General features: G+C 57.2%; 1 protein-coding gene across 1 annotated transcript; it reads left to right on the forward strand.

Annotated features, from left to right (window-relative positions):
* Positions 1 to 6617: 6617 nt before the first annotated feature.
* On the forward strand, positions 6618 to 24346 carry TRPM2 (transient receptor potential cation channel subfamily M member 2). Its single transcript, XM_075033281.1, has 31 exons — positions 6618 to 6668; positions 7169 to 7337; positions 8200 to 8380; positions 8771 to 8937; positions 9377 to 9557; positions 10101 to 10162; positions 10393 to 10593; positions 10979 to 11081; positions 11322 to 11443; positions 12807 to 13157; positions 13624 to 13761; positions 14460 to 14589; positions 14893 to 15038; positions 15197 to 15309; positions 15414 to 15627; positions 16201 to 16319; positions 16636 to 16768; positions 16911 to 17082; positions 17566 to 17749; positions 18028 to 18209; positions 18356 to 18488; positions 18607 to 18694; positions 19349 to 19436; positions 19859 to 20010; positions 20559 to 20635; positions 20727 to 20828; positions 21153 to 21239; positions 21442 to 21547; positions 22096 to 22197; positions 22691 to 22807; positions 23083 to 24346. The coding sequence occupies exons 2-31, from the start codon at positions 7278 to 7280 to the stop codon at positions 23206 to 23208; spliced, it is 4137 nt and encodes a 1378-aa protein (XP_074889382.1). The 5' UTR covers positions 6618 to 6668; positions 7169 to 7277; the 3' UTR covers positions 23209 to 24346.
* Positions 24347 to 24692: the final 346 nt, after the last annotated feature.

A 24692-nucleotide genomic window follows, 5' to 3' on the forward strand; every position in this document is an offset into this window, starting at 1 on the left:
GGATGGCCATGGTGGGGCGGGCTTCCGTCCCCATGGCCGATTCCATCCCTACGTGGGGCTGTGGCAGGGCCGGCAGGGGTGGTGGCAGCAGCAGTGGGGTCCCGGAGGTCCCTGGTGCCAGAGACTCTCTGTGGGGCACGGGGAGCGCAGCCCCCCCATGCCCCACCAGCATCTCCAGAGCCTGTCTGGGCAGTGGGACAGTGACAGGCGCAGCCGGCCCCACTACCCTCCAGAGAACATCCAAGATCCGTCATGGCTGCGGAGGCAGAGGGTCTGGGAGGAAGAGCCGGGCTCAGGGGACCACGCACGCTGCCTCCCCTGGCTCCACTTCTGAGCAGGGCAGCCGGTACCCCCGGGGTCCCTCTGAAACAAAAACACCGGGGATGCTGAGAGAGGCCATGCCTGGTTTCTTCCGTGCTGCTTTGCTGATTGCTGCAGAACTGGGGGAGTGGGAGGGATATGGCCCTGGGAACTGGGGGAGAGGGATGCACCCCCAGAAAGGGAAGGGGAAGGGAGAGGGAAGGGGAAGGGAGGGTCCACTGGGCCTCTTCTAAGCAGATCCCCAAAAGGGCCAGTGCCTGCTCTCCTGAAGGCCAGGGCGAGGAAAGAGGCTGAGGTGGAGGTTTGGGGGAGACCCTCCTCTCCTCTCTTGGTCCCGCACACCCCTGTGCTGCGGAGGGCTGCGATCCTGTGGGGAGGCTGTCCAGGCTGGGGGAGGCAGCCCTGGCACAGCCGCCTGCTGAAGGGCAGCTGCCTGCACTGCCCATGGGACAAGCGGCCCCAGCCGGGATGTGCCTTGTATTTCGGAAGTCTCCAGGGAAACCCAGAGCTCCCCCCACTCCAGGGCCTCCCCAAGAGCTGTGCAGTGGGAGCATGCCCCAAAGGGTGCCAGGCCCTCGCTGCCGCCCCGCTCCATCCCCTCCCGCAGACCGGGTGGCTGGGAGCTCCCGGCGTTGGGGCTGAGCTGCTGCCCACACTGGCCTGCCGCTTTGGCAGACCTTGCCTCCCAGCGAGCGGACCCAAACGTTGGTGTCGAGAGTTTTGGCGGCCACATCTGCCCCGGCAAGGGCAGCCAAGCATGAGGTGAGGCTGCTCAGGGTGACCATGGGCTCTCAGTGCCTTCTGCCCCAGACATGGATGCAAAGACGAAAATCTCATGGAGATTTATATCGGAAAACTGGCAAGCAGGAGGTGGCTCTTTGGCACTTCCCAAAGGCTCCCTCTGAGCAGCATCCTCTCATTGGAGGTCCCAGGCCATGCGGGGCATCCGGGTGGCCTTTTCTGTCCTTCCCCGGCACTCCAAGAGAGCAGGAGGCAGGATGTTTGCAAGCGGCTTTCTGGTACCTAGAGGAAGATCCAACCCTTGCAGGGCTTTTGGCAAAATCCCCTTATGGCACAGCGTAACCCACTCTGGCACTGCAGCTGTATTGCAGGGTGGCATCGGCTCATCTGCACAAGAGCCACTCTGTGCCAGGCATCAGCCCGTGCCGGGACTGGGCAGGGATTAAGAGGCTGAATCTGTAATTGATCCTCACCAGGCGACAGGTGTTTAAAGGCTTTGATCTGCTGCTTCTTGATTGTATTCCAGCCCCTCGCTGGAATTTCTCACGTGTAACTGAGCCCCGCTAATCCATCCTGGCCATATATAATGGATGGCGGTGGAGTGAAGGAACACAAATGTGGCTGAATATCGGTAACAAATGTCCGGGCAGCGGTGCAGCTGGTCCCTCTGCTGAAGATCCCCCACTGCCAGTACCTGGCCTCTGTGCCAGCCAGTGCAAAACCCTTCCTCTGTCCCCAAAATCTGGCTTGGCCGTGTGCAGGGGCAGGCACCATGACCAGGCTCAGCAGAGAACAGGGACATTCTCTGCTGGCCTGAGGAGCGGGACGAGGCTTGGAGCCGAGCCACCATCTCCAGGACTGGTGCCGGCGGTGCTGAGAGGGGCTGTGCCTGGTTTCTTCCACGCCGGTTTGCTCGCCCCTGTGGGCATGCACCCCTGGCCGTGCCTGGGGAGGGGCTGGTGGCCACGGTGCCTCCACTACAGATGCTCCCTTCCTCCCAGCCAGTGCTGGCCTCTGTCCCTCCAGGCAAGAGGCATTGCTTCAGGAAGGAGGCATCCTTCACAGGAACTCCTTGGAGAAACGGACCCAAATGATGCCTTTGGGGTGCAGTTCCCAAAAATCAATCTGGCTGAATTTGACCTGAGGCATGGGACGTGTGTTCAGGCACAGCCCCCCGATAGCGACCAGAGTCCTTCATGCTCTTACCTTGTTCCTCCTGCTGTTGCAAATGGATGTTAACTTGCCAGGATTTGCTTTCAGCCTTGCTGGGTTTTAGCCGGGCTTTTAGGAGGAGTGGGAACCACCCCAGCGCACTGGCTCCATGCAGGTCCCACTGGGCCACAGTGGTTTTGGCATATGCAAAAGTGAAATAAAAGCCACGCTCTCCAGAGAGCTAGCCAGCCAAGAGCGGATGAACGTTCACATTAATGTGTAATTAATATGCAGTTCTGGCTTCAGTTCTTTTGGCAGTGCAGAGTTAATTACAACTAAACTGTAAAGCATTGCACATGGATTTTATTTACTGCCTTATTAGTGGCATCTGTTCTCCCAGCAAAATGTCTCAGCTGTTTGCTCTTGTTCAAGGAGACCAGAACTCATTGCATAGATGGCCCATGCTAACTTATATGCTTTGGCTGGAAAGCGAGCTAAAGGATGTGATTGCACCACCGTGTTTTCCGTTGGACCCTACTTGTTTGTTTAATGCATTGCCCCAGCCCCTGAGCCCATCACAACATGAAGGGGGGCACAGGGCTTCAGCCCCAGACCTGAAGGATGTGCCTGCATTTGAGAACCAGCAACATCTCTCTTCCCAGCTCTCTCCCAGCACTGCCCCATGATGTTTTACAGTCTTCTCCATCAAGAGTGATCAGGGATGTCTGGGCCCCAGTGCTGCAGGACCCTCAGCTCGCTCCGAGTCGCAGTCACCAGGGCTGCAGCTGAGCCACAGCAGGCCAAATCACTCGCTGCTGCAGCGTCCACTGCCTTGGCTGCCTTCCTGGCCTGGCTTTGCTGCTTAACACATGTCCTGAGGAAGATGAATGCTGGTTTTGTTAAGCGAATCTTGTGGCAAATGCAAATTAAGTGGCTGCAAATCCAGTGGAGAAGCCAGTTCATTTAGGGCATGGAGCATAACGGGAGGAGGAGAGCATCTGAAACGGGGAGGTGGGAAGCACCAGCCGAAAGGCTTTTGATCCCTGTGGTGTGACAGTGAGGTTCCTCACCCAGGGCTTGTGTTACGAACATTCACACCTGGCCCGTGCCGACCAAGGAGAGAGGCTGGGATGCAAAGCATAGAATTACAAGGGTAAATACTTATTCATGGGCATGAGGTGTCCCAGCCAAATCAGGGCACCCGAATGTGGTTTTACACGGGGTTCTTATACCCTTCAAACAGTCAGGTACAACACGACTTGACTAATCACTAACAGCCATGCCATCAATTGCTAATCACGGTCAAACTTTGCAAAGCCACTCTATTTCTGCAGCATTCTTACCCCTTGCCTATTGACCCCCGGCATCCCTGGAGTCGGTCTTGCTCAAGTTACCAATCTGTGACGCCAGACGATGCTGGGAGGGTTTCAAAGACGTGTCAGAAGGGCTGGGACGCTGGCGTTATCATGGTTGACTGGGGTACCCTTTATCCTTCAGGGACAGCTCTGAGCTTCCACAAAGCAAAGTCCTTCTTTCCAGGGCCGGGCTGTCCTTTATTTGTTTTACTTCAGCATGAACAATACCAGAGTCTCCAGGAAAATTCCACTACCTCATCACATCACAGTGTATAACTAAAATATATATATATTATATATATGTATATATAAATAAAGTTAATACACTTTCATACTATATAGACTGATTGAAACTGGTAAGGAAGAGATTTTTCATCACACTTGCCAAGCCAGCGACACACCCAAGTCTCCATCAGAGCCACCGGGCTGCTGCTTCCTTCCGGCAGCGTCCGTGTGCCCCTGCTTGTGACATCTGCCAAGAGGGGCTCGGGCGCGAGCGTTTCGCCCCGCGTGGGGCTGAGGGCCGTGGCAGGCTGTGCGCTTGGAGGCTGCGGATGGAAATCGCTGCTGCGGGCAGCGAGGAGCATGACTCAGCCGCTCGAGCAAACTCGGGGCTTGCCTGGGCGCTGCAGCTTCTCGGCAGGGACCTCTTCCGCAGCCTGATTTGCTGGGAGACTGCCAGCCGCCCTTGCCATCTCCTCCTCTCTGCAGGCAGCTCGCAGGCAGCTCTGCCCTATTCTCCGCTCATCGTCCGTGTCTCCAGTGACAAAATGACCCGCCGGAGGAGAGGGACACGGGGCTGAATCCCTGTGACAGGCACAGAGCAGAGGAGCTGGTGATGCGGTCGGAGGATGCTGCGGGGAAGGTACGGGCAGCCTCGCCGACAGTGGCGCCGATGGAGGGGCTGGGGGGTGGGCATGGTTCATAGGCAGCGTTCAGCGCCTGCGGTCAGGGCTTTGCACCCTTGTCCCAACCGGTGCCGTGACCACCCTGTGCAGCCGAGAGGTGACCCGACCCCTGGCGTGAGGGTCCTCGCGCTGCCTGCAGTGGGGCAGGCTGCCAGGCCCCTCGGGGGTGCAGCCCCCCTCCCGCAGCGCTTGCCGAACCCCGGCGGGGCCAGGCAGCGCATGCTGCGGGAGCAGCTCTGCCCTTTGCCCCGGAGACCTTAAGGACAGGTATTCTGGGGGGTTTACCAGTACGGTTGTTCACCCCTGGGGTGCCCATGGAGGACCCCATGTGAGAGCCCTTCTGCGTGGGTTTAGGAGCTGCTTGTGGCCATGCCCCAAACCCCCTCTGGCCTGCCCGCCCTGGGGGGCCAGGAAGAAGAATTGAGTGTGTGTTTGACCTTATTTAGACAGATCTTTTTCAAGCAATTAGATCTGCCGTGGGTTGTGCTGATGCAGAAAGCCAGTCTGCCAAAATCTGGCTCCTAAGGTTGGTGGGGCTGCGTACTTCCCAGAGGGACCCTGCCAGTGAGGCTGACAAAAGGCTTTTCCTCGCTGCTCCCTGCCTGCAGCAGCACAGAGTCTGGGGGAAGGAGATGTGAAGGAAATACACTGGTAGCCATAATTTTGCTCTGCCATGCTGTGTCCCCCCAAAGGGCTCTCCACCCTTTGGTGTGATGCCAAGTGTGCCTTGCAGAAAGGCAGCCAAAATCCTCCCTAAACACAGGCCTGCTGACCCCACAGCTTCACCAGCGCTTTACCTGAGTGCTGTGCTTCCTCCATTACCTAATCACATCTCCCCTGAGAGGACACCATTCTCCTTTGGGCTCCAGTAACACCCAGGAGCTTTTCCGTCCTTGCTCTGGCAGCTCGCCAGTCTCAGCAGTTCAGGAGCTCGGCAATGGGGGCTGTGGGCAGTGGGGAGGGCTCAGGAGTTTTGCAGTCCCCGCTATGCAGCATGTCTGTGTGCACCTCGGTTTTAGCTCTGGGCTCTCAGGGGACCTTTGCAGGGGGCATGAGACCCCCCGCCTCTACAGAGGAGTGCCCTGTCTCTGCAGCCAGCATGTTGGTACAGATTTTCCATGCAGGGCCATGCTGGGGCTGCTCGCACAAGAGACCTGGTTTCTGCTCTCCCTGCTGCCAGAAATATCCCAGCTGCCTGCAGCGGAGAGCAAGGGAGGAGAGCTGCGGGCTGGTGGATGGCCAGGCAGCGGAGCAGGCAGACCAGCAGCTGTGCTGGTGGGCAGAGTGCGGTGGGGTCAATTTGTGGAGGCTGATGGGCTTCCCCGGGGTAGTGTGGTGCATGCTGAGGCTGGTTCACCACCCACGTGGCCCCTGTGTCAGGACCGTGGCGAGGGTCCAGCAGGTTTCCCGTGGACGTCTCTCCACCCAGGAAATGATGGACAGGTTGCCCCAGTGCTTTAAGCTCATGGGTATCCTTCTTTTCTGCTGTGCTCAGGATGGAGATGTTCTGGACCTCCCAGCCTAGGAACAGGAGAGAGGAGGCCAACTGGGACAAGACACAGCAGCCATGGCTGTGCGTGGCCGGCGCACCAAGGTGCTCCCCTCCGAACTGAACAAGGTGTGCCCTGAGAGAGGAGACAATCCCGCCACGCACCCCAGGAAGATGAGCGACTTTGAGGTGGTCCCCAACCTCCAGCAGAGCAGTAGCAGTGTCTCGAAGACCAGGCGGAAGGCACATTTCCCTATGGGTAACAATGAAAAGGCAAGTTCAGGAGGTGTTGGAAGAGGGAGTGGTTTGCCACACACAACGGAAGAGCATTAATGAGTTGTCCGGTGACTCATTAATGGGAGCATTAATAACAGATCACTTTAGATTTAGGGACAGACAGAAAAAACCCAAACATCTGAGGTATGTGTCCAGCATTCATATCTCCTCTCCTTGGAGTACATCTGGCTTTGTCCTTGCAGATAGTGATGGAGCTTTCTTCCTTCACGTCAAAAGAAGCGCCCAGAGATGCTCCAAGCACCGGGGTGTCTGGCCCCTGGTGTAACTTCTGGCCCTTTGCAGAAACCCTGACCCCTTGCTGCTTTTCCTGCTCCCTCAGGAAAATCTCGTCTCATGGATTCCTGAAAACATCCGGAAGAAAGAGTGCACCTACTTTGTTGAAAGCTCCCAGACATCAGATTCTGGGTAAGTCAAACAGTCTTTCATTCCCCTCCCCTGCCAGGAAAGCAGAAGGGGTGTTTGGTGACAAAGCTACAGCACCAGAAAATCCCACCTTTCTGTTAAGGAAGCTGGTGTCAAGGGGATTCACAAATTCCTTTTTGACTGGTTCTTCACGCTGCTGTGTGTCACCACATGGCTGATATCCCGTGTCCCAGTGAGGAACATTTCTGATGCTTTCACATGCAGTCATTTCCATCTATGCTTCATCCAGAGGAACCCTAATATTTCTGTCCTAAACCTCTGCAGGCAGAAATACCAATTTTTGCTAAATTCTCCCCCAAACAATGCCTTTGCTTCTGCACACATTCTGAGTCGGAGGATGAGCTGGGTGGGAGATGCTGGTGCATGCGGTGTTCTTAATGAGAACGCCAACACCCCCTGCCTGGCCTGAGGCAGGTGGGGCAGCTGGGCTTTGCCTTTTGGGTTTAGATTGGTTTTGGCAAAGTTGGTGGTGTGTGTTTCAGGAGGATTGTGTGCGAGTGCGGCTATCTCAGGGAACAGCACCTGGAAGATGCTGCCAAACCTCCCATCTTCCTGGGGAAGGAATGGGACCCCAGCAGGCACATCCAGGAAATGCCAACAGATGCCTTCGGTGATATCCACTTCACGGGCCTGGGACAGAAGATAGGGAAGGTGATCTTTTTTTCCTGTCTGTGGTGCATGGGGAGCCAGTGTTCAGGTCTTGCCATGGCAGATGAAATGCCAGTATCTCCCTCCTGAACTAGAGGAAGTTAGGAAAGAGTGGAAATGCCCCAAAGCAGAGGAAGATGGGGTGGGACAGGATCTCTCTTCTCTCCCAGCCCTGTACCCAGTCCCTTTCTGAAACCATGAGACTGATCTTCATGCTCTGAGGGCTATGCTTCAAGGAGTGGCTGTTCCCTGTCCTTGTCCTTAGGTATATAAACTGGGGGGAGTCAGAGGGGAGGGATCGCTGCTTGGGAACTAACTGGGCATCAGTTGGCGGGTGGTGAGCAATTGCATTGTGCATCATTTGTTTTGTATATTTCTTCTGTATGGGGGCAACTGATACTGGTGTGGGTTGGTTCGCTGGTTCAGCTGCAGTGCCTGTTGTGGGGGTTGCAGTGGCCGCAGTGCCTGTTGCCTTGTTGTTAGATCCAGAGACCTTCTCTTCCCCTTGAGAGTACTGAATAGTGTTGAACTCCCCTCAGTTTATATAGTGGGCATGACATCACATGGTATGGAATATCCCTTTGGTCAGTTGGGGTCAGCTGTCCTGGCTGTGTCCCTCTCAAATTCTTGTGCCCCTCCAGCCTTCTTGCTGTTTGGGTATGAGAAGCTGAAAAATCCTTGACTTAGTCTAAACACTACTTAGCAACAACTGAAAACATCAGTGTGTTATCAACATTCTTCTCATACTGAACCCAAAACATAGCACTATACCAGCTACTAGGAAGACAATTAACTCTATCCCAGCCGAAACCAGGACAACCCTGTTGGTTTTACCTAAAATGTGTATATGTTCCCTTTTTTGCAGTATGTGCGCGTCTCCTCGGATACCCCTCCACGGGTCATCTACCACCTCATGACACAGCACTGGGGCCTTGATGCACCCAACCTGCTCATCTCAGTCACCGGGGGAGCCAAAAACTTCGTCATGAAGCCAAGGCTGAAGAACATCTTCCGGCAAGGGCTAGTCAAAGTGGCCCAGACCACTGGTAAGAGATGCAGAGGCTCTCCCTGTGATTGTAGCAGGAGAGGGACCTGTTATCTGGCCATGCCAGGTTCAGTGAGTTGGGCTGCTGTGGAGATGCTGAGCTGGCCCAGGAGGCCTGTAGGTCCCTGTCTGGACTACCACCACCAGGGATGGACTCTTCCTGCTCAGTCGCTGCAAACAGGCTGACAGGGAGCTGGACTGAGAGATGCAACACTGAGCTGAAGAAGGCATCTCCTCTGCCGCCAGGGCTTGACGTAGTGGGCAGGGAAGATATCTTCTGGGGGATGGAGCACCTCTGAGGACCAGGTGTTCCTGCAGCCATATAGGGGGATGTTAGGAGATTGCTGTGAGCAGAGCCTCTCCCTTCCCAAGCCCCTCTCTGACCCCCCAGGGGCCTGGATCATCACAGGGGGGTCCCACACTGGTGTGATGAAACAGGTGGGAGAGGCAGTGCGCGACTTCATCCTGAGCTGCAGCCACAAGGAGAGCGAGATCGTCACCATTGGCATAGCCACCTGGGGGACTGTGTACAACCGGGAGAGCCTCATCTGTCCCATGGTGAGCCAGGCAGAGTTGGAGATGCGTTTGCTTTGCCTTTGTCTGGACTGTTGAGGAAGTCCTGCCAAGGACTGTGGTGGGAAAGGGTGCTTCAAGATGTGCCCATGGCTGGCAGCTGTGGTAAAACCCAGCAGCACCAGAAGGAATGATGGTCCTGGGCTGATGTTTGCTGAGAACCCCTCTACCCTACCCAGTATCTTGTGTAGGTGCTGCGCTTCTCCTGGGAGGACTCTTGTGGGTGTGAGGGCAGGTGGAGCAGAGACAGAGGAGCATGGGGCAAGACTGATGTGAGGACTGCAGGGTGGGCAGGGCCAGCTGTTTGGCCAGACTGTCCCCACGTGCTGGCCTGTTCCTGTCCCACACGCTGGTTGCTTCGGGCATCTGGTGCTCCTCCACAGCCCTGCCAGGCTTTTCCCAGAGCCTCTCCTGCACCTTACAGGGTGGCTTTCCAGCTGAGTACATACTGGATGAGGAGAACCAAGGCAGCCTGTCATGCCTAGACAGCAACCACTCCCACTTCATCCTGGTGGACGATGGGACCCACGGGAGGTATGGGGTGGAAATCCCCCTGAGGACCAGACTTGAGAAGTTCATTTCGGAGCAGACCAAGGTGAAAGGAGGTAATGGCAACACACAGCAAGGCCTGAGGCAGGGGAGGGCACAAGGAGGGATGGGCCATCCATTGGTAAGGGGTGCCCATCCTGGCCTCCGGTGAGAGGGGAGGCTGTGGCTTCCTTGGAGGATCCAGGCAAGGAGTTCAAGTGGGTTGTCATGATAAATGTGGAACCTGGTTCCTCGGTAACATAAATCAAAGAGCCTTTCTCTATCAGCTGCTTGACTTATGGGGTCACCAAAGGGGTCTCCAAACCTTGTGATGCTGAGCTGATCAGGGGGAGTCGTTTCTCCCAAAGGGCCAGGCCTCCAAGGGGGCTTCTCGCTGTGCAAATGATCTTCTATTCTAACATATGCACACACATGCTCCAGCAGCATGATTGCCAGGAGATCGTCTCCCCTCTCTCCTGGAGCCTGGCATGTCAGGGGCAGTGCTCCCACTTTGCCTTTCACACCCCACTGCTCAGAGGGGACTACATTCAGCTGCATGGAGGGGTGGCGGTGGGGGGCTGCCCCACCGGGAGGTGACCCCGGGCTCTGCTTCCCCACAGGTGTCGCCATCAAGATCCCCATCGTGTGCGTGGTGCTGGAAGGAGGCCCCGGGACACTCGATGTAAGGAACTCCTCCTGCCCACTCCCAGCAGAGCTGAGAGGCGGGGGTGGTGGGAGGGGGCAGCTCCTTGCCCAGGGTGCTGCTCTCCAGTTTTGGTGTGAGCATGGTGCCACACTAGCTGAAACGCAGCTGGGTGGGAGTGCTGCGGAGCAGTGGTGTGGGTCTCAGGCTCAGAGAGGGACTGCTGGCCTCTGGGTGAGATTAGGAACAGCCTCCCCACTCTGTTGCAGACCATCTACAATGCCATCACCAACGGGACTCCCTGTGTGATTGTCGAAGGGTCTGGCCGTGTGGCCGATGTCATCGCACAGGTGGCCAGCCTGCCTGTGCCCAAGATAACCATTGCCTTGATCCAGAAGAAGCTGAGTGTGTTCTTCCATGACACCTATGAGCTCTTCACTGAGGACAAGCTGGTGGAGTGGACCAAGAAGGTGAGCCTCTTGCAGGGAGACAGCTCCTCTCGCTATGCTGGTGCAGATCAAAAGGGTCCCCAGGGCTCCTTGCCCATCAGCAGCAACGCTCCCAGTGTGACGTTTAAGGGTCATGTTCCACCAACCATCCATCTCCCCCCAGCCATGCTCAGCATTGTCCTGGTGGGCACCCCAAAGGCTGAAGCTCTGCTCCTCCACTGCTTGCTCCCTTTGAGTAGAGAGGTACCATTTGGGACCAACACCAGCCGGGCTGGGAGACACAGCACAGGGGGTCTGCAGGCAACCCGAGGGGAGCAAAGAATTGCCCCACATAGGACAGGGGGCTGCGGGAAGTGGCAGGGAGGAGGTGCTGCTGCTGATTGCTTGCCCACGGCTCTCCTTGTAGATTCAAGACATAGTGCGGAGCCGGCAGCTCCTGACCATTTTCAGAGAGGGCAAATATGGCCAGCAGGACGTGGACGTGGCCATCCTCCAGGCCCTGTTCAAAGGTGAGGGGTGGGGAGCTGCTTGGGAGGAGGGGGCAAGATGAATGGGATGGGGGGTCACAAGTCACCTCCTGCAGCTGCCTGACTTATGGTGTCATCAAAGGGGTCCCCAAACCTTGTGATGCTGAGCTGATTGGGGAGAGATGTTTCCCCCAAAGGGCCAGGTCTCCAAGGGGGCTTCCAGGTAGTATCATCTCGCCGTGTAAATGATTCTCTGTTCTAACACGTGCACTTTGCATGCAGCATCCCGAAACCAGGACCACTTTGGTCGGGAGAACTGGGACCACCAGCTGAAGTTAGCTGTGGCCTGGAACAGGGTGGACATTGCTCGGAGTGAGATCTTCACGGATGACTATGAGTGGAAGGTAAGGGAGTACCTGTGCTTCTTGTCTGGTGAGGCTTACAGCTTGTCAGGTCCCACTTGAAGACTGTGGATATTGAGGGCACTGCTCACCTTGGCTGTGCCTAGGGAGAGTTTTTGAAGGCATTTCTCTTGGACCCTAAACTCCCACCGTATTGTCAGGGGCTCTTTATCTGTCCTGTCTTTCAAAAGTGCACTAAAACACCCAAAGCAGAGGTGAGCACACCCTATAATTCATTGCTTGTAAAGGTCCTATTTGGCTTATATTTTTTATAAAGGTGATTGATCAGTATTTTGTTAAAAACCAGTGTCTTTTAAAGACAATCCACCAACCTAGACCCAAAAATACCTCTTGCCAGCTCTGCCCTGTGGTCGCTGCTCATGCCATGTTGTCAAATGGCAACTTGTCCCTAAACTCCTCTTACCCAGCCTAGTGCTTCCCTGCTCAAACTTTACTACAGAGTGGGGCAGGGAGCAGCACAAGCCAGCTCTGCTGTCCCACACCTGGTCCTGCTGTCAAGAAGTCAAAGCTGAGCAGGGTTAACTGTCCTTTCTGATAGGGCTGTGGGACTTGGAAGGGATTTTCCTATTTCGTTGGACACTTTGGGTTCCCTCAGCTCACATACCTTTTGTGGGACTGGGAAGGGCTGGTGGGAACTAGGAACCCCAGAAGGAAATATTTGATGGTGTGAAAATGCACAGCCCGAGAAAGATCCACAGCTTTGTCAGGAAGGGAGGATGAGGCAGGCACTCAGATTAGCCGATGTAGGCCAGGGCTGTTACAGGTCCTGCAGCCCTGGACAGGTGTAGCTGGTATGAAAAGCTGAGGCTGAAACCAAGCTGTGGCAGAAGCTCAGCAGGTACCTTCCTTCCTGGACATGTACCCCCTTACCCACGGGCTGTGCTTTCACATGTAAAGGTTGCCTTGGAAAGGAAAACCCCACAAAGGCTGAACTGGGTGACCATTGGGAGCAGCCAGTCTCCCCATGGCTGAGATCCAGCTGGCAGCACCGTGATCCTCCTTCAGCTGAAGAGTTTTGCACAGGGGACAAACTTGTGAAGTCCTGTTCATTTGTATGGTGCATCCTCATGAGCTGGGGAAAGAGGGTCTACTCTACCCTACCCCGTCCGTCCTCCAGCAGCCAAGGGAGCAGAGGGTTTCTACTGCCAGAGGAGAGGGCATACTAACCCACAAGTGTGTCTCTGGGGGATGTCCCACAAGTCCCACTACCTCCCAGCTGCTCTCTCATACCCAGAAACTCCTTGTGTGCTCAGGGATAAAATCTTCCCCTCATCTAAGTGAGGACCATGGTGGGGGCCCTGCTCTGGGGCCATGGAGCCCCTCACCTCTGCCTCTGGCCTGCCAGCCCACAGATCTCCACCCCGTGATGGCAGCTGCCCTGATCTCCAACAAGCCAGAGTTTGTGAAGCTGTTCCTGGAGCAGGGAGTGCGTCTCAAGGAGTTTGTCACCTGGGACACCCTGGTTTACCTCTACGACAACATGGCACCATCCTGCCTGTTCCACAGCAAGCTGCAGAAGGTGCTGCTAGAGGAGAGAGAGCACACAGCTGGCTCCAAAATGCCAAGAATCCAACTGCACCATGTCTCCCAGGTGCTGCGGGAGTTGCTGGGCTGCTCCACGCAACCTCTCTACCCCAAGCCCAAGCACACGGAGCGGCCCCGGCTCTCCATCCCCGTCCCACACATCAAGCTGAATGTACGCATCTCCAGGTTACAGGGTGGCAGGGTTGCGTTGGGGAGGGGGACGCTGGCTCAAGAAACTGTGCTGGAGGTTGCAGCTAGGTCTCTGTCCTCTTGCCTGCTCAAGAATCCCACTTAAAGTCCCTTAAAGCCCTGCCCAAGTCATCTGTCCCACATTCAAGGTGCAAATCCCACCCTCCTACACCCACAGCCCCACTTGGCTGCATGACTCTGGTGGGCAGGACCCAGTGGGGTGGGTGCACTGGGCAGGATGGGCACATCCCCAGGTGATCCTGGCCCTAGAGAAAGTGGCATTTCCAGGAGAAGTCCAGTCTTGGTCACCCTGCTGTCTGCAGCAAAGGCCCTTCCATGGGTAGTGGAAGCAGGCACCAAGGGTTCAGGGGTGGCTTTGTGCTGAAAGGCTGTCTGCTTTCTGCAGCCTCTTGGCAGGGGAATGGGTCTGACCATTGCACACCTTGCAGGTTCAGGGGTCAAGTCTCCGGTCCCTCTACAAGCGCTCTGCTGGCCGAGTCACCTTCACCATGGACCCGGTCCGTGATCTGCTTATCTGGGCTGTGGTCCAGAACCGCAAGGAGCTGGCAGAAATCATCTGGGCCCAGGTATCACAGCCCAGAGCTAACAGTCCCAGATGAGAGGCTCAGATGGAACCAAACCTCCCAGCCCCAAGAGGAAAGGTTGAACCTGCTGGCATTTGGGACAGCAGGCGAGCTGGCCCATGGCAGTGCCCAAGCCTGACCCCCAGCCAAATGGGAGCCAGCTAGTGAGCCTGCGGACACTCGTTCATCCCCAGACACACACCATGATGCCAGATCCCTCCCTTCCCCACCAAAATGTACGCTGTGGGCAGAGGTGATGTGCTGGGCCAGAAGCATGCTCTTCCTTGCAAAGCCTGAGAGAGGGCTCAGCACACAGCAGGCAGGACGCAGGTGCATGGCAGCTGGGGTGGAGAAGGCTTCCGCCGATAAACAGCATTCCCAGGGCAAGAGGCAGCGTGGCTGGCGGCATGGTGTGTGCACCACGCAGAGCCGTGGAGTCACACCGTCCCGTCACCCAAGGCTTCCCACTGGGAGAGCAGGGGTGTCCCCATATTCCCCATGGCAGTGGGTTACCTGCTGCCCCTGCACCCAGAAGGGAGCACAGCTCAGCCCTTGTCACAGCAAGCTGTCCATCCTGAGCAGCAGTCTGCTTGGGACACCTTCCTTCCCTCCCATAGAAGCCGTGGAGGGCTTGGCAGGGCTGCCAGGACTTGCAGGATAGGGGCAGACCCCCACACTCTCTCTGGCCTCTTCTGCTCCAGAGCCAGGACTGCGTGGCAGCTGCACTGGCCTGCAGCAAAATCCTGAAGGAGCTCGCCAAGGAGGAGGAAGACACCGACACCACCGACGACATGCTGGCCCTGGCCGAGCAGTACGAGCACAAGGCGATTGGTGAGCGGGAGGGGACCAGGAACCCAGAACTGCTCTCATGCCCTGCAGGGCTGGCTAGCTTTGCCCAGAAGGTGTCTGGGGGGTGATGGGTGGGGTGGCCGGTGCCAAACAGGGGTCCTCTCCTCACAGTCAGGGTCGTGGGGCTACGAGGGCTATGCCCAGGTGGTGGTGGGAGCGCAGAGGGTGGCCACTGCGTGGAGCAATGTCCAAGTCCTGCTGCAAAGAGTGACTCAGCGGGCACCTTGCTGAGCACCAAGCTGGCCCCGGAGCTCAGCCTTATCCCCCGGGTCCCTGCCCGGCCAGGTGTGTTCACAGACTGCTACCGCAAGGATGAAGAGAGAGCCCAGAAGCTCCTCACCCGTGTCTCTGAGGCCTGGGGGAAAACAACCTGCCTGCAGTTGGCATTGGAGGCAAAGAACATGACTTTTGTGTCCCATGGGGGTGTCCAGGTGGGTTCCCAGCAGAAGTGCTTGGAGGGGGATTGCCCAAGTGAACCCTGCCCCAGATCCAGGGTTCCTTGTTGGCAGCGGTGGGGCTCTGCCCTGCAGCCCTGCTCTGACGGGGGGTGGCTTCTATAACCAGTGCTCCCCTCCCTCCGTCCTCACAGGCCTTTCTAACGAAAGTCTGGTGGGGGAAGATGTGCGTGGACAACGGGCTTTGGCGGGTGATCGCGTGCATGCTGTTCTTCCCACTTCTGTACACCAGCCTCATCACCTTCAGGTACTTCTTGCAGCCAGGGCGTGCATGCACCGAGGCTGGCTGGGAGAAGGTGCCGTGGCATCTCCCTGGGCAGCTCAGCCCCGCTTCCACCCTGCTCCCCGCAGGGAGAAGAGGCTGCAGCCCATGGGCTGCCTGACGCGCCTCCGAGCCTTCTTCACGGCACCTGTTGTCATCTTCCACATGAACATCCTCTCTTACTTCACCTTCCTCCTGCTCTTCGCCTATGTCCTGATGGTTGACTTCCAGCCATTGCCGTCCTGGCGGGAGTACCTCATCTACTTCTGGCTCTTCTCCCTGGTGTGTGAGGAGACCCGCCAGGTATGGGGCAGGCAGAGCAGAGGCTGGGAGGAGGCAAAAGGAGGGAGAGACACCCCCTGGGTGCTCCTGGAAGATCCTGCGTAGCTCATGTTCCCATGCTGCTTCTCATGTCACCATCCATTTGGAGAGGTCCCAGCACAAGGGACTGCCAGATCCCCCCCGTCTCTGAGGCCAGAGAATCTCCTTGGCCACATCTGGTCTGGCCCCCGGTACTTGCAAAAAGACTTGCTGTTTTGAGCTGAAAATGTCAGGAGATGGAGGGATCACCTCCTTCCTTGGGCATTTATTCCCAGAAGCATTTCCAGGCTTTGCTTGACATTTGATTTCTTTCAGCTTTTGCTTCAACATCTCAGTGCCTTTCTTCACCAGACTAAACAGCCCCACCTCTCAGTTATCTCACCCCATGCTCATTCCATGCCCCTATAGAAAACCCCGTAGGCTCAGGTTAACTTTGGGTAAGCAAGAGGGTCCAGTGATGGCCAGCAGGTCTGTGTGGTCCCTCCCATCTACAAGGCACATGAGCTCTTACAAGGCTTTTCTCTGAAATGCCAATCCCTCTTCTCTTCCCAACAGCTGTTGTATGATCCAGATGGGTTTGGGGTTGTGAAAATGGCTTCCCTGTACTTCAAGGACTTCTGGAATAAGTTGGATATCTGCGCCATCCTAGTCTTTATCACAGGGCTGACTTGCAGGTGAGTTGCACAGCCACTTGTCTGGCAGTGCGCAGGCTCAAGCCACAGCTGTAGGCTACAGAACTAGTGTGAGAATTGTGCAGGTTTTTTAATTTCTTCTTCCAAAGGCTAGTGAAGATTTTTGTGGTCATGTGATTAATTCTGACCAATTTGCCTCTGCTTTCAGCTGCTTTTAGAAGAGCTTTTTCATGCCGCAGCTCTCACCCAGCACTCTGGGGAAGCTCACTAATCTTGCAGAAATGTAATGCTGTGAGATCAGAAAAAAACCCCACACTGGCAGCACTGAGATGTTTCCTTTCCTCTCTTGTGTGCCCAGGTTGATCCCGTCAACTTTATACCCCGGGCGCATCATACTGTCACTGGCTTTTATCATTTTCTGCCTGCGTCTGATGCACATTTTCACAGTCAGTAAGACGCTGGGGCCCAAGATCATCATTGTGAAGCGCATGGTGAGAGTTCCCCTCCATCCTGCCAGGGTGATCAGCTGGAGCAACCGGATGCCTGCATGGGAGGGATGTGCCACCTGTGTTATACTATCCTGGAGTGGGGTTTGCTCCAAGACACAATTTTGCTTCCCCTCTGTCTTTGCAGATGAAGGATGTCTTCTTCTTCCTCTTCCTGCTAGCAGTGTGGGTGGTGTCCTTTGGGGTTGCCAAGCAGGCCATCCTGATCCACAATGAGGAACGTGTAGAGTGGATTTTCCGTGGCGTGGTCTACCACTCCTACCTGACCATCTTTGGGCAGATTCCCTCCTACATCGATGGTAAGGGACACTGGCCTGTGACAGCGCGTGGCATGAGCAGGGTGGCTGCTACAAGGCTGAGGGGTACCAAGCTCATGCTGCAGTCTGCCTAGCTCTCGCCATGTTGGCCCATGGAAGTCCTGCACAGGGCTCCTCTCCAAACACAACGTAAGGCCAAGAGGGAGAAAAGACAGGGCGTGGGGATGGAGCCCTGCTCCAGTACATTGGGAGCATTGCCAGCAATGCAAACCCAGGGACTTGCATCTGCCCAAGCAGTCAAGAGAGCACACTAGCAAGGGCACAGGACCATGAGTCGATCCAGCTCAGTGCCACAGCTGCAAAGCTGGTGGCACTGAGCAGAGCACCTAGGATGATGCAGATCGAGGTCAAATCCCTGCCTGGTGCTAAGCTCCCTTGATGCTGGCTGCTTTCAGAGAGCACAGCACGCTCCCTGAGACACCGTGAGGTTTGGCTGCAACAAAGTCCTGCTGTGCTCTCTTGCAGGGGTCAACTTCAACATTGACCAGTGCAGCCCCAATGGGACTGACCCCTACAAGCCCAAGTGCCCAGAGACAAATGAGGACAACAAGAAACCCATCTTCCCAGAGTGGCTGACAGTCATCTTACTGTGCCTATACCTGCTCTTCACCAACATCCTCCTCCTCAACCTCCTCATCGCCATGTTCAAGTGAGTTTGATCTGGCCCCATGGCCCTGACAGTGAATTGAGCTGGCTTTGCTTACAGGCTTGGCCACAGCCAGGGCACCACACACTGAGAAAGTGCAAGGAGGGTCCTGGGGCACATGCTGACCAGAGCACAGGGGAGTTTCGGAGGGTTTATAGATATGGTGGCAGTCGCAGATGCAGGCCAGGGCTAATCAGGGATGGGTAGGACCTGGGGCACCATACAGACACGATGTACCTCCTCATCCCCATGGCATGGCTGACACCTGGGCTCTGCCCCAGCTACACCTTCCAGCAGGTCCAGGAGCACACGGACCAGATCTGGAAGTTCCAGCGGCACGACCTGATCGAGGAGTACCACGGCCGCCCACCTGCACCTCCACCCTTCATCCTCCTCAACCACCTGCAGATCCTGGTCTGGCGAGGCTTGCTCCGCAGGCCGGCCACGCACCACAAGCTGCTCAGTGAGGACCCACATCTTCCCTCCTGCCCTTTGCCCCCTCCCCGGGGCACGGCACTGTGCACCGAGGCACGAGGCACGACAGGCTGCGGTACCGGGTTTTGGAATGCTCGGAGATCTGACAGCACTGCTGTCCCCTTTCTCTGGCAGAAGAGAAGCTGGAGAAGAACGAAGAAGCTGCCCTCCTCTCCTGGGAGATGTACCTGAAGGAGAACTACCTGCAGCACCAGCAGTGCCAGGAGAAGCAGAACACAGAACAGAAGATCCGAGACATTGCACAGAGGTACCAGCACTCCTGAGATAGGGACATCCTTCTGTCCTCCAGTGTCCTGGGCAGGAAAGAGTTGGGATTAGTGCAGGAGTGGCTGCTGAGGGGTTTCCTTTCTGCACTGTCCCTCCAGGGTTGACATGCTGGCAGAGCTGCTGGACTTGGACCGGCTGAAGAGGACAGGGCTGGTGGAGCAGAAACTGGTCTCTCTGGAAGACCAGGTGAGGCAAAAGCTGAGCAACTACCTAAGAAAGGGGGAGTTTTCCAAGGGCTGAGTCAACTGAACTAGAACACAAGAGAAAGTCCCTCTGAATCAATCCCCCTTCAAACAGTGTGAGTTTCCTTGCCAAAACAATAGTATCTGAGAGGAAAAGGTTATGGGAAATGTTCTGTTTGACTCCAAAGTGAACAAGATGAAGGCAGTAAGTGGTGGAATGAGCCCCTGCCTCCACTGGTCACCCAAGCAGTTAGATCTGACCCAGCTCGTCTCCTTGGCCCAAGAGGACCCTCCAGACCTTCTGGAGATGGGTAGCTCTCCAACCCCCTCCTGTGAAGCTGTTCCACACTCTGCACGAGCAGTGGGGTGCCTGGGGAGCAGGACCAGGCCCTGACGTCTCCTCTCTGAGACAGCCGCAGCACAGCTGCTGTTTCCACTTCCATTTCTACCTGCTTTGAAAAAATGTTTCCCCAGAGGTGGTTTTCCAAGCCGAGCACCAGGGCACAGCAAGGATTGCTGCTGCCCTGGGGGGATGAGCAGCCAGGAGCCCAGGGCAGCAGTGCCTCCTGCCAGGGCTGTACCCTGCAGCACTCGAGCGAGGGAGCCTGGAGGGGCAAGCTGGGGTCCAGGAGGGCTGACCCTCTCTTCTCCCATGCAGGTGCATCAGAGCACCCAGGCCCTGAGGTGGATAATGCAGGCGCTGCAGGGCAATGGCTTCGGCTCAGGCGAGGACCTGCCGCCCATCGGTAAGTGGAGCCTGCCTCCACCCCAGCAGCATCAGGGAAGCCCAGGACCCCACGCTGGTGCCCACAGGCTGCAGACCAGGGCTGAGCAGCCCCTCATGCCCCTCTGTTAAGCAGTAAGGCAGAGGCAGAGGTTCCTTGGGCCCAGGGAGGTTTGGGGGCTCTGTGAGGCTGTCCAGCCCCTCCTGCAGCCATTCCCACCCTCCACACCAGAGCTTGCAGCCCATGGCTGAGGCTTTCCATGGCAGCCTCCCGAGGGGAGCTCCTCTGGGGCCTTCCAGAAGGGATGCCAGGGGCCAGGTCCCCAGGGTACAGCAGCATCCCCATGGAGAGACCCAGCCAGCCCCCTCAGCAGAGCTGTGGTCCGCAGCACTGGACTCAGCACCCTGCTTTGTGGGGCCTCGCTGTCTACGTCTGCCTTGCAGGCTCCAGCAAAGCCTCAGAGATGAAGGAGGTTGACCTGGAGGGGAAAGCCGAGGAGAGCCAGCCCCCATACCATGTGCTTGCCCGAAACCTCCTGTACCCAGGGTCTCACACCCACCGCTTCCCTGTGCCAGATGAGAAGGTGCCCTGGGAGGTAGGAGCTGTGACCCTGGGTGGTGGGGCTGGGAGCAGGGGCCATGGGGCAGATCCCAATGGTGGTGGGAAGAGGAACAAACCTATCATCACACCTGTGTTGCACTTGGGAGCTCCTGTTCTTCCCAGCCCTGGGACAAGTGGCTTCCTGGAGCAGCAGCTCCAAGGCCTTCCCAGGGAAAAGGAAAGGTGAATGGGCATCATTCCTGCTTGGATCTGCAGTGCTAGGGATGCCTGGGGATGCTTGGTGGGGAAACAGAGGGTACAACCACCTGCCTCCGCATTTTCGGAATCAGGGCTGGCTCAGGGTCAGGGACAGGATCTGGCATTGGCTTCCACAGGGGCATGAGTGAGAGGCACCGACCCTCTAGCCGAGAGCCTAAGCTCAGCCCCCAAGCAGGACCCGGAGCCCTACATGCCCCAGGGAGTGATGCCACAAGCTAGGCAGAGAAAGGGATTGGGGCAGAAAGTGTCCCCGGGGGTCCCAGTCCCTGCCTGCTGCCAAAGCACGGATGTAAGGGGGTCCTGACATGGCCACATGCTCTGCAGGTGGACTTCCCACTCTACGACCCTCCCGTCTACTCAGCTGACCACAAGGACATGGCTGTGCAGGACCCGTTCAGCCCGTGAGTGTCCCCTTGAGGCTCCTCGCTCCTCTGCCCCTTCCCCTGGGTGGCACAGCCAGCCCTCCCTGCCGGGCTGCCTCCTGCCCCCCAGCTCTTTGGAGTCTCTCCTGAAGATCAACTACAACACCATGGACGGGCTGATTGACCGGCAGAGCTTCCACGGGCTCTACGCCGTGCAGGATGGGCTGCCGCTGTGAGTGCATCTGCCATGGGGGCAGATGGGCTTGGTGGGAGCTGGGGTGCCCATCTGTAGGCAAAGCACCAGGGAGATAGAGAATCCAGGGGGGCTGGGTGCATCCATCCCCTTCCCACTTCCCTGTGGCTGATGGTGGGGCAGGGATAATGGCATGCATCTTCCTCAGGGCTGTCCACCCCCTCCAAGAAACCCAGAACCCCAGAAGAGGTGCAGTGCAGTGGTGGGAAATTTGGGGATGCAGTTATAGGGCTTTGATCAGTGTGACGGGCTGCGCAGTGGGACCCTGGCACTATCCCAGCCTGCTCACTCTCTCCCTGCTAGGAACCCCATGGGAAGGACAGGGCTGCGAGGACGCGGGAGGCTGCGCTGCTTTGGGCCCAACCATGCCCTGCACCCCGTTGTGACCCGGTAAGCACATGGGGACAAGGAGGTGTCCTGCTCCAGGATGGGGCTGGGGAGGTGGAACGGAAAAGGGGGCACGAAGCCATCTCAGAGACACTGGCACCTGTCAAAGCCCACTGCTGCCCCTTCAACGTGGGAACCTGTGCCAGTGTGCTGGGCAGGGGGGAGCTGAGTCCTGGCTGCAGCATAACAGGGGCCTCTCTCACAGCTGGAGGAGGAATTTGGATGGGTCCATCATAAGGAAGAGCCTGAAGAAGATGCTGGAAGTCCTAGTGGCCCAGTACCCACTGTCGGATGTCTGGGCTCTGCCCGGGGTAAGAGCTGGTGTAAACCAGCTGGCACAGAATGGTCTGGGGAGATGGGGACCAGCTGGTGGCTGAATGCCCTGCAGAAAAGGGAGAAACACAGATGGGTGTCACAGCCTTGTCCAAGGAGGTACCTCTGCCCCTCCCACAGAGCATCTGCGTGCAGGGCTGTGCTGCCAGGAGTGCTGGACAGGCGGTGGTCCCATTACATGCCCCCACCCACACTGACCCACTGACTCCTGCTTCTCCCTCCTCCTCCTCCATGGCTTCAGTTCTCACATGTCCTTCATGTGAGCATGTTAAACCATTGGCATAGCATCCTTTGACAGAGAGGTCCAGGGGTTGAATCAGGCAAACTCAGACATCCGCTTGGGCACAGCTGAGGACTTCTGGCAGGAGAGGGAGGGAGGGAGGCACCACCACTGCTTGCTCCCCCCACCAGAGCTTGTGGCATCTTCTGCAGTGGTGGCAACTGCCCGATGGCCAAGCTGGTGGCAGTGAGGGAGGCTGGGCTGGGCTGATGGCAGGCCCCATGCCTGACATCTGCTTTGGCACAGGGGTCACTGGAACCAGGTGAGACGCTGCCACTGAAGCTCAAGTGGATCCTGCGCCGGGAGTTCTGGTCCCAGTTCCAGAACTTGCTGAAACAAGGCACCGAGGTGGGGTGTCCCAGTGGTACAGGGGCACATGGGTGTTACAGCGGTATGGGGTCATGCAGGCATCACCCTGGCACAGGGGCACACAGGTGTCACAGCAGTAGAGGCACATGGGGGCATCGCCACAGTACGGGGACATGTGGACATCATGGTGGCACAGGGGCATGTGGGTGTACCCAGGGTACAGGGGCAGGGTGCATCACACCTTGGCCACTGCTCCCACTGGGAAGGAATGGCTGGGAGAGGTGGAAGCACACCATAATGGCCTTGTACCATACAGGGGTCTGGGAGGCAGCCCAGGGGGTGGGCCGCACACACCGGTGTCCGTGCCTGCTGTGATCGCTCTCCACGGCTCCAGCTGAAGTGGTAACAGGGTGCTGGTCTCCAGCGGGGCAGAGGAGCTGTGGGGTGATGCCTCCCCACCCCCGGGGCCTCTCGGTGTCCTCAGATTGGTGGTGAGGGTTCTGCTAATGTGGCATTCCTCCACCATGCACAGATACACAAGGGGTACCTTGACGACCCCCGCAACACAGATAACGCCTGGGTTGAGACGGTTGCTGTCAGCGTGCACTTTGACAACCAGAACGATGTGGAGATGAAGCGGCTGAATTCGGTATGGGTTTCTCGCCTTTGTGGTTCCCTGACCTGGCTCTCAGCAGGCATGGGGCAGGGGACCCAGAGCTCCAGACCCAGAACTCGCCCTCGTCAGGAGTGGGCTTCTCCAGCTGCATGCAGTGGAGGAAGAACATGGGGATGAACACAGGGTGGCACTGCAACAGGGGCCCCAAAAAGAAAGGGCAGGAGGCTGGGGACTAGAAGTACAGTTGAGCGTGGCTGGCATGGCCCCTTGCCAGCAGTGCGTACGTGATGTCTCTGGTCCCCTTCCAGTTCCTTCAGGGCTGCGACCCGGAGCTGTGCATCCGCTGGCAGGTGCTGGACAAGAGGATCCCCCTGCACGCCAATCACAAGGAGCTCCTGCACAAGGTCTCAACCCTCCTCGGCGCCTACTACTGAGTCCTCAAGCACAGGCCAGGGCTCCTGTTGCCCCAAACCAGGTTCTGGTTGGGACCTGCAGCTCTACCCCAGCTCACCTGTGAGACCGTGGGCAGCTGCTGGACACTAGGTACTTTGGTTGCCTCCGTGGATGGACATCGCAGGTCTCTGGGAGGAAAATGGTCCCCTCCCCACCAGCCGGGGGCAAGGGGCTGCCTGGGCAGTGCCTACACAGCATCCCGGTCACTCGAGCCACCAAGCTCAGCCCAGCTTGTGTCTTGGTGCTTCCACATCAGCCACAGCACTAGCCCAGGGCTTGGGCCAAGCAGAACCACGGGACTGTTCCTGCAAGGTGTTCCTTCTCTCAGCTCCCACCCGCTCTTTACTTCAGTGTGGGCACTGGGGACTTGCCAGCCTCAGCTACCCCTCCACCCAGGATATCCATCAGGCATCTCTGCTCCCCTGCTCCTGCTCTGAGCCCTGGCAGCCCCACTGCCACAGCTCCTGGAGGATTGCTCTGGAGAAGGCTTGGGGTCTTTTGCACCTAAAGGCCCCAACTGCCCTGCAAGTCACGCCTGTGGCAGCTGTCCCCATATCTCTGTTGTCTCAGACCCAACAACATGGTCCTGAGCTGTGATCCAGCACTTCTGAAGGTGTGAGCAGCTCTTGGCTTATATACCTATGGTTTCATAGCTCTGCACAAGTCTGCCCCCCACATCCCATACCATTCTGTGATCCTGTGTGTGTATGCTGAGCACCATCTTGTAGCTGAACTTCTTCCCTCTGTCTGAGCCAAGGCACCAGCTAAATGTTGCCTGCCTACCCCTGTCCCCTTGTGCACATGGATGGAAAGGAGGGGGCAGCTTGCTGGGACCCAGGTGATCCATGTTCTGTGGTCCCTTGGGCAGGTAGGGACAGGAGAGAGGACATCAGTGTGTCCATTCCAGACATCTCTGATCTTAAGGAGTCCTTCACTCACCTTTTCTATTGCCTGCCACGGGGACAACATGGTTCCCCCACCCTCTCCCAATGGATCAGACACTGGCCAGCCAGGGTGGTTCTTCCCACAGGGGTGGCCACCACAGCACAACTGCAGTTTCACCAGTGATGCCCTGGGGCTTGGTGAGGGTGCAGTCAGAGTGGCAATGTAGTCAACCCAGCTCAATAAACTGTGTATTAAATGACTAAAAGGCTGGTGGTCTGTTACAGCTGTTTAACCAGGGGCCATTCCTGGAGGCAATGCTTGGAGCCCACTTCCAGGACAAGCCCAGTTTGAGCGTTCCCACCCCCAATCTTGTTGCATGAACTCACTTTGCTCACAGACTCACCGTCCGTCCCCCCGTCCCCCGTCCCCCCCCCAACGCTGGCTGCAGAGATGACTTGACACGTTTGGAGTCAATGTGAGGAGGTGCTGGAAAGCAAGCTGTGTGCCAAGGCGGTGGCACACTACCTTCTCCCATTGCTCTTGGCCTGCTCGATGACCGCTTGTGGTCTTCCATCACCAT

The sequence above is a fragment of the Buteo buteo genome, chromosome 7 (genome assembly GCF_964188355.1).
Source record: "Buteo buteo chromosome 7, bButBut1.hap1.1, whole genome shotgun sequence".
Lineage (NCBI taxonomy): Eukaryota > Metazoa > Chordata > Aves > Accipitriformes > Accipitridae > Buteo > Buteo buteo.

Bases quoted from the DNA above. Each gene is read 5' to 3' on its own strand.
- TRPM2 (XM_075033281.1), top strand. From the start codon at position 7,278: ATGCCAACAGATGCCTTCGGTGATATCCACTTCACGGGCCTGGGACAG. The intron at 10,594-10,978 runs GTGAGCCTCTTG...CTCTCCTTGTAG, and splicing joins TGGTGGAGTGGACCAAGAAG to ATTCAAGACATAGTGCGGAG. The intron at 15,310-15,413 runs GTACTTCTTGCA...TGCTCCCCGCAG, and splicing joins ACCAGCCTCATCACCTTCAG to GGAGAAGAGGCTGCAGCCCA.